Source organism: Callorhinchus milii, unplaced genomic scaffold (genome assembly GCF_018977255.1).
Source record: "Callorhinchus milii isolate IMCB2004 unplaced genomic scaffold, IMCB_Cmil_1.0 Scaffold4, whole genome shotgun sequence".
Lineage (NCBI taxonomy): Eukaryota > Metazoa > Chordata > Chondrichthyes > Chimaeriformes > Callorhinchidae > Callorhinchus > Callorhinchus milii.
This window is the reverse complement of record NW_024704745.1, coordinates 32,154,368-32,168,551: the sequence shown is the minus strand read 5'-3', so window position 1 is coordinate 32,168,551 and position 14,184 is coordinate 32,154,368. Positions and strand designations below refer to the sequence as shown.

General features: G+C 37.6%; 1 protein-coding gene across 1 annotated transcript in view; it reads left to right on the top strand.

Moving 5' to 3' along the window:
- dachd (dachshund d) overlaps window positions 1-13,539 on the top strand; it is a 315,047-nt gene extending 301,508 nt beyond the window's left edge. The window contains exon 11 of the mRNA XM_007890728.2: window positions 10,068-13,539. Coding sequence (XP_007888919.2) covers window positions 10,068-10,105 — 38 coding nt within the window. The 3' untranslated portion in view covers window positions 10,106-13,539. The remainder of the gene's footprint in view (window positions 1-10,067) is intronic.
- The last annotated feature ends 645 nt before the right edge of the window (window positions 13,540-14,184 follow it).

The window sequence follows — 14,184 nt, the reverse complement described above, 5'->3', positions numbered from 1 at the left end:
CACACCTGCAATGGTTAGTGTAATGAAAACCCCCTGAAAAAAGCCTCTACGTAAAAAAACAGAATTGTAACCAAGCATGATGAGCCTTTTTTGTTTTCCTTTTAGAGAATGTTGAAGACCCTTACTGTAAGAAGCCTTACATATTAGCATCCTGTGTGCCAGAATCAAACCTAACTCGCTCATTTCCTTCTTTGCCACTGTGTTCTGATACTTGGCAGCTCCTCAGAGCTGTGTAATCGATTGAAGGCAGCATTGATTAACTAAAACAAAGGATACAATTTATTAGGCATTAGCAAAAAGAATAAAACACACTGTTCATTAGTTTAAAGGTGGCTGTTAGATAAGGATTTACATCAGTGCATTGTACTTTAATTGTTGAGTACTGTTCTACTCCAGAAGGTAGGAGCTTCAGGCAGTTCTGTAAACTCCACATAGCAGTGACCTAGAGCTTTTAGAAATGCATTAAAAACAATATGACACTGGGAAGAAAACCTCTTAATTTAGATGTGTACTACTTTATCATGGTCACTGTGGCGGGGGACAGAATGTAGACCTGGTGCAATAATGTTTTTCCACTGTTAGAAACAGCATTAATGAGAACATCATTTTCGGGAACTAATTATTTCTATTTGTCTTGTGTCACGCTTTATAATTCCACTATATTAGCACAGGCAAAGCAAATTAATTGCTTTTGCAGAAGTTGAATCATTTCCAAGAATGAGCTCAAATTCACATCCAGGCTCCTAATTGCTAGCCCCGTGCATCGGCAAATTCTGTTGATATCAACTACTATGCCTAAAATTGACATACATTATATACGTTAATATTATTATAGCAAAGTTTTTTTTTACCTGTGTATTAAAGGCATTGCTAGGTCTGTTTATGCTCTTATAAGAGGATCCATCACTTAAACAGTTAAACAGCATAGGAAAAAATATAAATCTCATTGAAGCAAAAAAGGCAGTAATTAATGCCTCCCCTAATTGTCTTCATAAAATATTTGCATGAGCCTAATTTGCATGTATTAATTAATCTTTCAAAGGTATTTTATGCTGAAAGAAGCCAAAACCATTTCTTTGTTTTATTCAACATCTAATTGAATATTTATCCTTCCTTAAAAGAATGTTCACAGCTTTCAGTGGCCCATTTTTAGGAAAATCTTTTTCTCCGTCCTTTTATCTCTAGAATATGTGAAATTCCAAAGTAGTTTTTTATGATGTTAATATTATGTGTACATTTGTTCATATACAGTATTTCTACCAAGACATATGGGAACCATGTAGCATGTGTTTCTGTCTATTGAGAAATTGTAGTGTTGGTTCTCAATGTACCCACCTACCACTAAATTTTTCCCTTGTTACATAACGCACAGCTTGAAGTTTATTGGAAAATGTTGGTAGGAAAGCTAAGCGAACTGCAGCAAAGAATTGGATTTGCCTAATTAAATAGCAATAGAATTGCTGTTACAAACAATTAATTTTCAAAAAATACTTTGAACACTGCAAGAATTCCTTTTGATTAGCTTCTACAGACCATTTTTTAAACTACTGAAAAGGTATTAAAATCTTCCCTGAATAAGATCCTGCAATGATTCAAGCTGTTTTTTAGTGTGGCTTACAAACTGTGGATGATGATGACATTTACAAATGAGTGGATTGGCCTTTTCCAGGGTGCAGTAAAATATTCAATGCTGGTAATTTTCCTTTCTTCAAACAAACACATACACTAGTGAGAGTAGCCAATGTATGTTAATGATAATGTGCTGCAGAGTTGGCATCTGGGAACAATGCGGCTTCAACTCCTTTCTCCTTTAACTTTGAACAAAATGGTGTTCAACTGAATTCCAGAATGAGCTGCTTTCTTTTCAACTCGGATGCATTTTGAACTTTCCCATCTGTGAAGAAAAGAGCTTGTGAATTGGATGCTTTTCAATCGATACTCAGTACAGGAATATAACGCAATTGCATTTATCTTGATGCTTTAATAAGATTTTTTTTGTGTGAAGAACTGTGGTGTTAACACAGATTAAATAATTTAACATTAGAAATTCTGATTGAAGTAATGTGTGGCTGTGGAGCGCTCCACCTTTGGGAGGATAACGATTCAGGGAATTAAAACTTGGGGAAACTAATAATTCTACACAAAAGCACACCTTCTGGTCATTGAAGTATGTAACCAAGCCAAAACTAGCTTTCACACCTAACATCTGGAGATGAGGCTATAAACATAAAAACAATATACAGCAAAATAAAAACTTCTAAAGTAATTCTCGTTCATAGTTCCTCAAGACTCTAAGGCAATATTTTCCTCAGACAACCAGCACCGACCTCAACAAAGTCAAAATATAGAATAGTATTGCAATTTGATTCAGGAACAACTTGTGTTACGACAGAAGAGAATATTAAATATGACAAAATCCAACAAAAAATTATACATTTTGTTCACTACGCTAGTAATCGAGTCCCTCTATCATTGCATTCTTAAATAATAATAATAATAATAATCCTTGCATTTGATATAGCGCTTTTCACGTCGGGAGGATGTCCCAAAGCGCTTCACAGAACACACTGTAAAGTGAATTGACTGTATATTTGTGGGCGAACGCGGCAGCCAATTGCGCACAGCAATGTCCCACAAACAGTCGTAGATTGAAAATGACCAATTTATTATTGTTTTGGGGTTTGGAGGGATTATTATTAGGCTCTGTGTGGAGTAAGGAAACTTGCCCAAGGTTTCGCCCTGTCTGGAATTGAACTCAGGTCTCTCGCTTGCAAAGCGAGTGCTCACTTGCAAAGCGAGTGCTCTAACCACTGAGCTACAGGACTCCTACATAAATACTTATGTATAGCATTTTTGATGGTGAATTATATGGACATCTTCCTAGTAATAATAATAATCCTTGCATTTGTCATAATGCCATTCATGTCGGGAGGACGTCTTAAATCGTTTTACAGACTGTAAAATGTAGTGACTGTATATTTTGTAAGCAAATACAGCAGCCAATTTGCACACAGCAATGTACCAGAAATAGCAATGAAGTGAATGGAGAAGAAAAGAATTCCACAAATTTAAACTGGAGTGAAATAAATTCCTTTTGCAGTATTCCTAAGGAGGGAACATCACCTCAAGGACTTGATTTTAGCAGAGTCAAATCTGTTGCTGATAAGGCTTTATGTCAGCCTTGTGTCTGACATAAGCGGAAACTCATCACCATGCTTAAGAGTATCCGAATCAACATGAGAATTCCATGTGTCCCACCTAAACCAGCATAGCTTCTCATTGAGAGCACTTCCTGGCAAGCTTTCCTGTTGCTTGTCGTGCTCTGGGACCCTATATAAATACAAGTTGTTGTTATAGGGGCTAGGACCATCCTACCTGTTATGACTTTGGCTTGAAGGGTTAATGAGAGCTGAGCAGGATGAATCACTGCACGCAGTGACTGGTCTGCCCTTCCAGGTCTCGCTGATGAGTCAGGCTGGCTGTGCTGTCATCAGCAGTGCCCTGGAATACTGTGGACTCGCCTGGCTCAGGGGAGCAGTGGGTTCAGCCCCCAAACCAGGCCATAATTATTGATTGAAATCCCAATGTTACTTGACAGATTCGATGTTATGAAACATCGCATTTTGCATCATTGACACACCTCCCTGAAAGTAGAGTTTCCTTTTGGTTTCTCCATCAATTCCCAACATTTTAAACCATTTTGCCTTAAAATGTGAGGTTGGGTAAGCTTATGGAAAATTCTTAACTTAATGTAGAATCTCATTTCCTGCAGTTTTTAAAAAGCACCAACTACCAAATTAATACTAAATGTGAGAATTTTCTGTGATTTGCCATAGGCTTAAATTCGGTCAAGGTCTGATGGCCCAGAAGTTGGCCATTTTAGTTTGCAGTGTAAAATAAAAAGCTGATTTCCTGGTTATCGGTTTGCCACCATTGTTGTTTCCTGTTTTATTTATAATTATAATATAATTAAAATTATAATTGATACAGCATCAGATTGTCAGGGTTGCTCAAAGCAGTTCATAGGGTTTTACTATGAAGACTGTATTTTTAGGCGATCACAAAATTGTGATTGAAATAGGAAATCATTGTTGTCATAACTTTTTGAGGCACTGAGACAAATAATTCATGTCCTGTACACAAAGTTCCAGCCCATGATGACATGCCCCAATGTTTTTTTCCAGGTGTCTATATGGCTATCAGATAAAAAATGACCACCTAAACTAGGAAGTAGAAAATGTCTGGAGTCAATGGAAACTATAGAACAGATTATATTAGGTCTATACTAGTGATTCTAGGAAACTAAGGCAGAAAATTGGAAGGAAAAACATGATTTTTTTCTCTCCATTCTGCTTCTTTCCTGATTATAATCATTGCCATCCAGAACAATGGGCAGATTGGTCGTGGACACCAAAAACTTGGCAACCCAGAATGGAAACTTGTGGTGAGTGCAAAGAAGAGAGAGAACCTGTGTTTTTATAGCACTTTATCACAATGACACATTTTACAGTCATTTCTGCCAAATGCAGCAGCTATTTTGTGCATACCAAGGCCCCACAACCAGACATGAGGTGAATGAACAAGTTATCTGGAGGATGATTAGTCGGGCCTATTTTCAAATAGCATCATAGGATTTTTATTATCCATCTGAAGATGGGATGGGACCTCAGTTTAAAGTATCATTTGAAGGACAGCATCTCACCAATGCAGTACTCCCCCGGTCATATGCTGGACTGTTGTTCTAGGTGATGAGCTCAATGGTTCAATGCAGGATTTAAATCCACAATCTTCTGAGCCAGAGGTGATAGTGCTGTCAACTGAACCAAACTGACACTTGAGTAAGGCAAGGGCAAAGTATCCTAAGGTGGGACTCTGATTGCAGTGAGCAGCTCGGCTGAGATGTGAAAAAACACAGTTCACAAGTGGCTGACAGATTCAAGTGTTGGCTACTCCTGGCAGTCATGGGAGCTTGAGGTGCTAGCCTTAGTCCCTATACATATTTAGCAGATCTTAATCTGTCTTTTTTTTCCTGAGTGGAAAATCATGCTTGAATAAGAAAAGAACTTGCAGTTCTCTCACCAGAACAATAAGCTAAAAGCTTATTGCACAGTATCACTGAAACAATGACAAGCTGAAATATTACAGATTTGAACACGCAGGTGTTTTGAACTATTCAAACAATCCAATCTTTGTGCTGAATTCCTGCATTGTGATAGTTTGCCCGCGTGTCAATGAATGCCTTCTTTGGTTTGTAAAAGTGACTATTGTGTTAAGACTCCGGTGTGCAGTTCGACTGAAATGACAGTCTCCTTCCTTTGTTGCTTAAATGAGGGCTTAGTTCCATTAATCACTTACGTACTCAATTACAAGAGTTACCGAAAACTGCAAAACCAATTCATACTTCAGAAAAAATTGGATCAGATAAATGAAACCATGTACGTACTTTGAATTGTTTCTTTAATGCATTTACGAGGAATGACAAAGCCTCAGTTGAAAACTTCACACGGACACAACATTCATATCCAGTTTCTGAATCATGTTTATAAACCGAATCACATTATCTTGAAACTATTTAGGCTGGCTGGATCCCAACAGACCAGCTCCCTTGTAGTAAATACAGTGGTGAGGATCGATTCCTGCTCAAAGCTGATCCATTCGAGAACTTTCAAACATGCATTTGAATACATAACCAGTTCTTTAATAACATTAAAACTAACACTGTTTAGCAAAGGCTTTCTTTATACAGTAAGCTGCATCTTATTTTCCATCAAGCTTTCTGCAAATTGAAGCTTTCTCGATTCCAAGTTCCCTATTTAATTTTCATTTTTTTAAAAAAAATGTTTCACTTAATTCTTCCTAAGGATTTTTTAAGGATCATTCCTTTTCTACAATGGAAGAAACAGACTGAATAGCTGAGTGTTTCTTACGATTTACTCCTGTGAAGAAAACAATTTTCGCAGCATCAAGTCAACTGATAGCTAATAAACTGATTTTCTGACAGTAATGCACTCACGTGACACAAGGATCCTGTCAGTAGTATTTGTAATTAAAAATAACAGATAGAAGCAACCTTTCAGGACAGTCATCCAAAGAACCATTTACATAGCACAACACATTGCTGAAATGCACATTGCTAGGTCACAGAGCATTTTATTTTTAACAATTACCTCATCCTTTAATGATTTTTGCATAGCATTCTGTACTACTACATGAATAGAAAGCACAAGAACATAATGCCTTGGAGATTTATGGTAAACTGCTCCAATTAGTTCTGGTGTTGTCTTTTCCTGGAATTGTAGTCGTTCTGTTGACACAAGACACAGGCAGTAGCCAAGTTCACAAGGCAGCAGGAGGGATTACTAAAAGCTGGGACTGCTCTCCATCTGCACTGTTTTTTGAGCGCTAAGTAACACCATCTATTTATAAATTTGCGTTTTAGTTTTATTATTACGTGCTCTTCAGGGTGACAAAACCATGTTGGGGTGGGTCCCTTCTATGATATAAGATTCATCGCCAAATCTTTTCCCATGCTGAAAATCAAATTCCCCTTCGTCCCAGCTTCCTGCTTGGATTCCCCTATGTTCCCATGAACATCCTTCCTGTTTCTGCTTCTATCTAAAACTCCTAATGATCTAAACAATTAAAAACAAAACAAATCATACAAAAATTAGAAAGAAAAAAAGCCCTCATCCCTAATGAGATGTTTCCTGTTTTAAATAATGTAAATAAAAAGGATTCAGGAATTTGTAGCAATTCATCGCCATGTGTTTCCAGATGTTTGCTCTTTATTTTGACTTCTCCCGGCTGCTTTATCAAAGGCCCGGTGAAACATGAGACTGCTTGTTTGTTAGCGATTTCTGTTGTGTTCCTGTATCAAAAAATAAGTTCTGGGACAGCAGGTTAAGTACTGATTGTGAAATGAATGTGTTTTTTTTCTTTGATGCAGTATTGTTTAGAAATAAATAGAGATATCGAAAGTAGCCAAGTTGTGCTTAAAGATATTTTAAACACATGCAGTTTGAGGGATATTACGTGCACTCAGTCTTGCACGTACAACTCATATAAATGGATAAAGCAGCTCTTCCATTTGAGGTGTTAGAGAATTGTTTGGGGGAAAGAATTACTGGAGAGAAAATAGCTGTCACAAAGGACCCATTTGGTTGCTTCCTAACAGGAAATGCATCTTATTGGGTGTTTTGCTCTAATTTTAAGCTAATCGCTATGCTCTGGCTGTAAACCTGGATACAACTGAAATCATAATGTAAAAAGCTATGTTGGGAGCTTATCTGTTCAAGCCTCGGTAGGTGGGATATATTTTACACTTGACAACTTAAAGGTATAGTAAGTAATTCATCCATCTGTTAGGAGCATTAGGGAAACATCCTGATGGAGGATGTATTAGCTTTTATAAAGCAACCGGCAACAGTAGATTAAACTTCTCCATTCTGGAATAGACTGTATTACGGATTTATCAGCAAACACATTTCTGTCACACTGTCTGAAATATTCAAATACTGCATGACACAAATAAAACCGTTTCTGTGGAATGGAATTCGAGAGGTGAAACAGTAAGACTGATCGAGAAGCATTGACGATTGGGAGCTGCAGTCAAGGTGTTCTGATGAAGCCGTAAATAATGCCATCAGATCCCCTCCTTGTTCAGTGTACATTTTCCTAAAAACGTGATAGACCATCTTTCAATGATTCAAAATAGGCAACTACATGGATATTTACCAACTAAACTGAAACAGCGCAATTCATTTTTGGACTATATTTCGGGGGTTTAAATTTATTTGGCCATTAAGCCTAAGGGCTGTTACCAAGAATGTCAGTATCTTATATAATGTCAGGTCATACATAATTACCTAAATGGATTTCCTCTGTCTATGAATGTGTCAAAAATAAATCTTTGAAACATGCTATGGCGAGAGAGGAAGGAATTGTGGTTGAGTTGCGTTTTCCCACTATCTCTGACCAGATGTAATTTGTATTCCTATTGCTGTATCGAAGCTTGGCTGGTAATTTGGAGACATTTAGTGTATGTTTTATCATAGAGAGATTTTGACATGAAGTCCTTCCACAGATGGACTGATTGATTTTTTGTACTGATCAAAAGAAACAAAACAAAAAAGGAAGTTTTAAAGAAAGCTATAATGAAACCAGAAATAAACGGATTTGGGTAAGAGAAGTGTGAGAATTGGTCATAAAATGTAATAAAAAGGCAAATCTAGGGCCTGTATGGTGTTTATTCTCAGAATTTGTGAAGTTGCTCAGGCAAAAGCTGAAAGGAGTCAACACAAAATGCTAATCTTTCTAATACACAGCCTCTTCCTAATGTCAACAGTGTAACTAAATATGTTTGAGTGGTGTAAATGAGCATGCAGTTGAATTTGAAACTGCCAAAGTTGACAAACTTTCTTTGTGTGGGTATGTTCCTGCAGGTACAGCTTAAAACAATCATTACAAGCACTTTCTGTGTATTTTTTACATGTATCTTTTGCTATTGGAGCTAGGGATCTGTACAGGCTTCATGGAAGGGGAGGGGGAAGCAATGCATGGGATGTAATGCGTGCTATCCACTAACACCAGTGAATGTTTTGTTCTATGCTTCTTTCCCATTATAAGTGCTATTGTTGTCCAACACCTGCAGTGTGCTCCAATTAAATGAAAGGACTAGGTGAACTTTAATATTTTGGTGGCTCCCACAGCTTTTATTTATATTGGCACACGCACCACACTTGGTGACATATTTAAGTCAATTTAATAAATTTGTGATGTTTTTTTGAGAGGAAAAAAGGTTTTCATCCATCCCAAAAGCAAAATATCCTAGAGGGCAGCCTTCTTGTCTTTTTTTAAAAAACTGTATATCAAATATTTTAAATAGCAGATGAGAAACTAGGAAACCTACTGACTACTCCTTCCTGACGTATTGGTCAAAAATAGCAATTTTGTCACATCAGGTATCAAATGAGTATAAAATACAAAGGAATCTAATTAACACAGAGGTTATTTTCTGTTGGCACAGTGAGCCATACTGTATATTAAAATCCACTGTTAGTGGGACTCAGATGTGAGCAGATTAGAATTTGAAGCATCACTCACCAGTCAGTATGTTTACCAATAATTGGAGTATCACTTCCTCAGTGACTTCACCCATAGTTCCTAATCACAGGACATGAGGGACTTGATGCTAAATGGCCTCTTCCTCACAGGGAGAACTTAAAATAACTTCACAAGGAATCCAAGAGGACGATTAATGCATGAACAGGTAGCGCTTCTACCTTTGGGTCAGAGACATTTAATTATAGGGGAGTTGTGGGACACTAGTTTTAAGACAGTCAATAAAGTCAGGAAATGCTGCAGCTGGGATCAATTGCATGTTTCCTCCATTTAGCCCCTGGTCAGAGCACAGAGTTTATTTAATATGCAGCCATTGGAAATCTACATTATTTGTAAATTTAAAAACACACTCCTTTCATATTGTAATCTTCGATTTAAATTTCTTTTTCTGCTTAATATTCAACCTTTGAAGGGCTGAAAATCTGCCCTGCATTAGGGGAAAATTAGCCTTTATAGCCAGCAGTTACTGCTTTGGAGGAGGCATGTTTTCAGAATGCAATGTGCAACTTAGCATCTTTGATGCATTAACAAAATGAATCCATTGATGGAAAGAAAATGCTTCCACTCTCTACATGTTAGTCAGGTAGTGCAGGTTCTTGAAGCATCTTTACATTGTGCCTTACATTTACAACTCACCCAGTATGGATTTGACTCAGTAAGAGTACGTCTGGAACAAATTCAATTCATTCCAGAAGCTGACATCTTCAGGCATAGAGACTTGGATTTTTACCAAGTAGTGACAATAAAACTAGGACACGTTCCACCTATGACTTGTACTATTTCAAGGGAGAAAGACAGGTGTGGGAATGTGCCAGTGTCTTACCCCAAGTGCGCATTAAAGCCCAGATATTAGTGACACTTTTAAACCTCTACAACCAGCTTTGTGCCTTATTCATGCTACTCAGCTGTCCAGGTCACTGATCTTTGCTTTTATTTCCTTCCCCCAGATGGAAGACTGTACCTGAAAACTTCGGTCATGTACTGAACCAAGTGTTCAGAAAGAAACCACGTGATGCAAAAAGACACTTAGGACGAAAAAAAAAGTTTAAAAGATTTTTTAAAAAAGGGCCTCCTGGAACAAGGAGACAACTCTGTTTTTGAAGTAGCTTCTCCCAGTCTGCATATCTATGTTACTTTGTCATCCATGAAATGTTTAATGTATTACTACAGCATTCCTCTCCAGCAACTGATTTCTACAGCAGAACTCTCTCAAGCAGGCACTGCTGCTGAATATGAAGTAACACAACCGGTGTCACAAGTTACCACTGCATTCAGGCACTCATTGCTGATGGGCATGTTGGATTCCGAGACTCAGACTTAGACTCTGTACTTCGTTTCCTGGAAGAAAGTGTGACCATTTGTGACAGTCCTGTCCTGAGCACCTCGTGCAAAAAAATAATCAGCAGTTAGTGAAATGAAGAAGTGAACAAACCCATTTTTTAAAGAAAAATAAACACAATGTTTTTCACTTTGACGCTATTGCCCTACTCAAACCAGCAAGGAAGCTCTGGATTTTTCTTTCCTGATTTTGATGGAATTTACTATAGATTTGGATATGTTGGCAAATCAAGTAACGTCACACTAATGTGATGATAAATGGAAGGAGAGAGCTTCTTCAACAGGAGGAGGAGAGAGTGAGAGCTGAATTGAGTATTCTGGCAAGGCACACAGAAGCTAAACACAGCATTACAATATTTCTCAGTTTTAGGATACAGAATTTAAATAAAATGGAAAAAAAAGTGAATGTAAGTTGTTTCAAAAGTCACAACAAGTATAAAAACTCATGTGCTCCACACAGGCAGAGATTTGTGAATAATGTTTGCTTCTTTTAGCCAAGCTGCTGGTCATGTGTATATAATATGACACAGGGAGATAATGTGTATGCAGTAGATTACTAGAAGAAAAAAATACAGTACTTTCAAAATTTAGATGCTGTTATGTTTTGTCATTCTGTTTGTTCCGGAAGCCGCATTTTTAGTTTTAAAGCTCATTAACTAAGCATGCAGGCATGTAAATATTTGTTCTCAAGTCACAGTATTACTGAACAGGATCCTTGGTGTCTGTCGTGCAACACCGCAGATTCAGCATGACAGGTCGGAAGTCCTCTCTGCCTGCCACACGTGAGGAGAGCTTGTCTCTGCTCTCTGATACAGAACTGATGATATTAATTAAGATTTGTGGCAGTGCAGTCAGGCGGATCAAAACGCTACAATTTTTTTTAATTATTATTTTCACGTCACCTTGAGGTGTCGCTGTTTAAAAATAGGATCTTTACAAAACTTGATGTAACAGTTGAGAAAACGAACCTAGCTGAGTGGTGAGTTGAAGTCTGTATTCTCCCTGTGTAATAGGGAAGGATGGTTATGTGTAATTATCACTGTCTTTGATAAACTGTGGTGTTCACCTTTGTACAAATAATTGGAAGTAAATTCCAACACAGTGCTAATTGGGTAGTGTAGCCTTTTCTGTTAGTTTTGCCTTTGTTCACTGCCATGGTAACCCTTAAAAGACTGTCCTTGTGAAGGTAGCTGCTGCCATGGGCAGAACAAGTCCAACCCCAGTTGTACCTTGTCATATTCATAGTATTTGTGAATTTAAGATAACTCAACCCATTGGATCAGATGAGCTGCTGCGTGTCACAAAGCCCTCGGGATTCTTTCAACTTCATAGCTATGTTGGCTCCTCTTAACGGAGGGTCTTGGATTGAACTGGGCAATCCAGGTGGATCCTAATGGAATTCTTTGTAAGTCATTTCTAAAACCATGGGAACAGAAGAACTGTTGGACTCAAATTGCCAGGGAACAGGTCACAAATCTAGGATTAAACATCTGATGTGCACCAGTGAAGGAAAAATAAACGCTAGATGTTATTGTAAATTTGATGAGCCAGACTGAGTTTAGCAATCTGTTTTATATGTTTACGAATACATATGTCTGTACATTTGAAATGAGCTAAGGCCAGTTTAAAATGGCCCCGATCCAGGGATGTACATTTGATAAACATTGGGTGTCTCACATTGCAATCTGGACAGTAACCTGAAGAGGTTCTCATGAATCAGCGGGACTTCTGCTCCACAATTAGAATGTGCTGGAGTGGAGTTCCTACGGATTAGTGTGGCTCACTACAGGCTACTGGAAACAGTTGCTAGTTGTGACTCAGAGTTGTATTTGTCACTGCTGTTACAGATATTGGCTTCTAGATCCCAGGTTAACATGTAACTCGATATGAAGATCAATGACTGGGTGGTGACGTTTTTAGCAAATGTCTGAAAACCAAAAAGACCCAGATGTAGGAGGGTGGGTTGTAACTGTGTGAGAAACAAAGGCAGTGGTTGGATCACCAAGTGTTGCCACCTCTCCACTGATGCATGCTCCCACCCAGACATGTCAGGCAGGATAGGATATCTCAAAACTGGCAATAGGGAGACAAAGGGAGCAGCTTGGTTTTGTCATTGCTGTGATGGTCTTGAAAGGGTTACTGTCTATATTGATGTGCGTTTGGGTAAGAAAAAACTTCTCCATGTGATCCTTCTGTTTTCAGAGAAGAAACATTTAAACAGTCTCACCGAGCATTTGTTGTTCCTCTGCTCCTTGCATAGAGTCTTTGTTTTAATGCAGGTCACAACTCGGACAACTAATAAAAAGGACAATTTCTTCTCCCCAAAAGGTTAGCACAACAAATGCCGTGACAAGCATTTCAAGGATTAACAACAATACCGTTTAGACAATTAATATAACCTTATCTTGCCAAAATAAATGGGGCCCATACTATTGGTTAATACAAGAAGTGCCGGGGCTAGCACTTCGACACTTATTACAACGCCGCCTGTCATCTTTTGTTGATCTCTGAAATGCCAAATACTTTACATTTTGAAACAGAGGTGAAAAGGGTAAACGACAATAGGAATCGACCAGACCTCTTAAAGTGTCTCGAACGAAAGAATGCTGCAGAATACTGTTGCAGGTTTTTAAGCAAAAGTCATAGGAAGTTGTATTGTAGGTTGTTACCCCAGTTCTGATGTTTATTACGTTCTCTGTTCATAGACTCTCAGTACAATACATTTTCACATTATTGTTTATATGCTTTTCATATTGAACATATTAATGTTTCGGTATTCTGTATTATAACCACATTTGCGCTCTATGCAAGCCCTTGGAACACAACACACATCTTCAACTAGGACATACGAAAATTGTCTATTTTTATCTATATATTTAAAGTTTTCTAAAAAAAAAGGTTATTACGAATTTTGTTGTACAAAATCTGTACAAAAAATCTGTTTTTACATCATAATGCAAGAAACTGAGATTTTTCTATAGTAGCTTAGTTATTTGAGCCTGGTTTAAATGTGAGAACCACGTTTACTGTATTGTATTTAATTTTCTTTCTTTTCAACAATCTGCTAATAAAATTGTCTGAAATCTCCATGTGACTGGTATTTATTGCTCCCTTCTGTTGGAGCCTCTCATGGCTCTTTGATTTATGTTGAGACATCTCTCCCAGCTGAGGTACTAATACATAAAGGAGATTAAACAGTGTTGGTTAGATATTGCACTTCCCTTCATGAGTGAGATGTACAAGTCTTTCTCTTGCCTGAGGCTGAACAAATTAAATAGGCCCAAATTAGGCAGTGGTTTGTTTGTCACAAGCACCAAATTGCTCAACCTGTTGATACATCAAGGGGTACTTGAACAGTTTAAATTAAATTGGTATTTATTTGCTTGGCATTTATTCTTGAAGACAATTGGTGAGTTATGAATCAGCATATCCTGGAACCAAACGTCTCAATTGGCCTCCAAATTGGCATTCACCCACAATATACATAATAACACTATTTTACAGTATATTCTCTGAGGTGCTTCATTTTATTCTTTAAGAGACTTATTTCAGTAAGGTGCTGGATTGAATGCATCATTATTATTATTATTGCTCAGACCCTTAAGACCATTATCTAAAATTTTATAATCGTGACATTTTTTTTGCAAAAGTCTCAGATTCAGTCTTCTTTCAGAAGTCAGTTCTCAAAAAGAGCCAGTTTCCACATTAACACTGAATTTGCTAAAT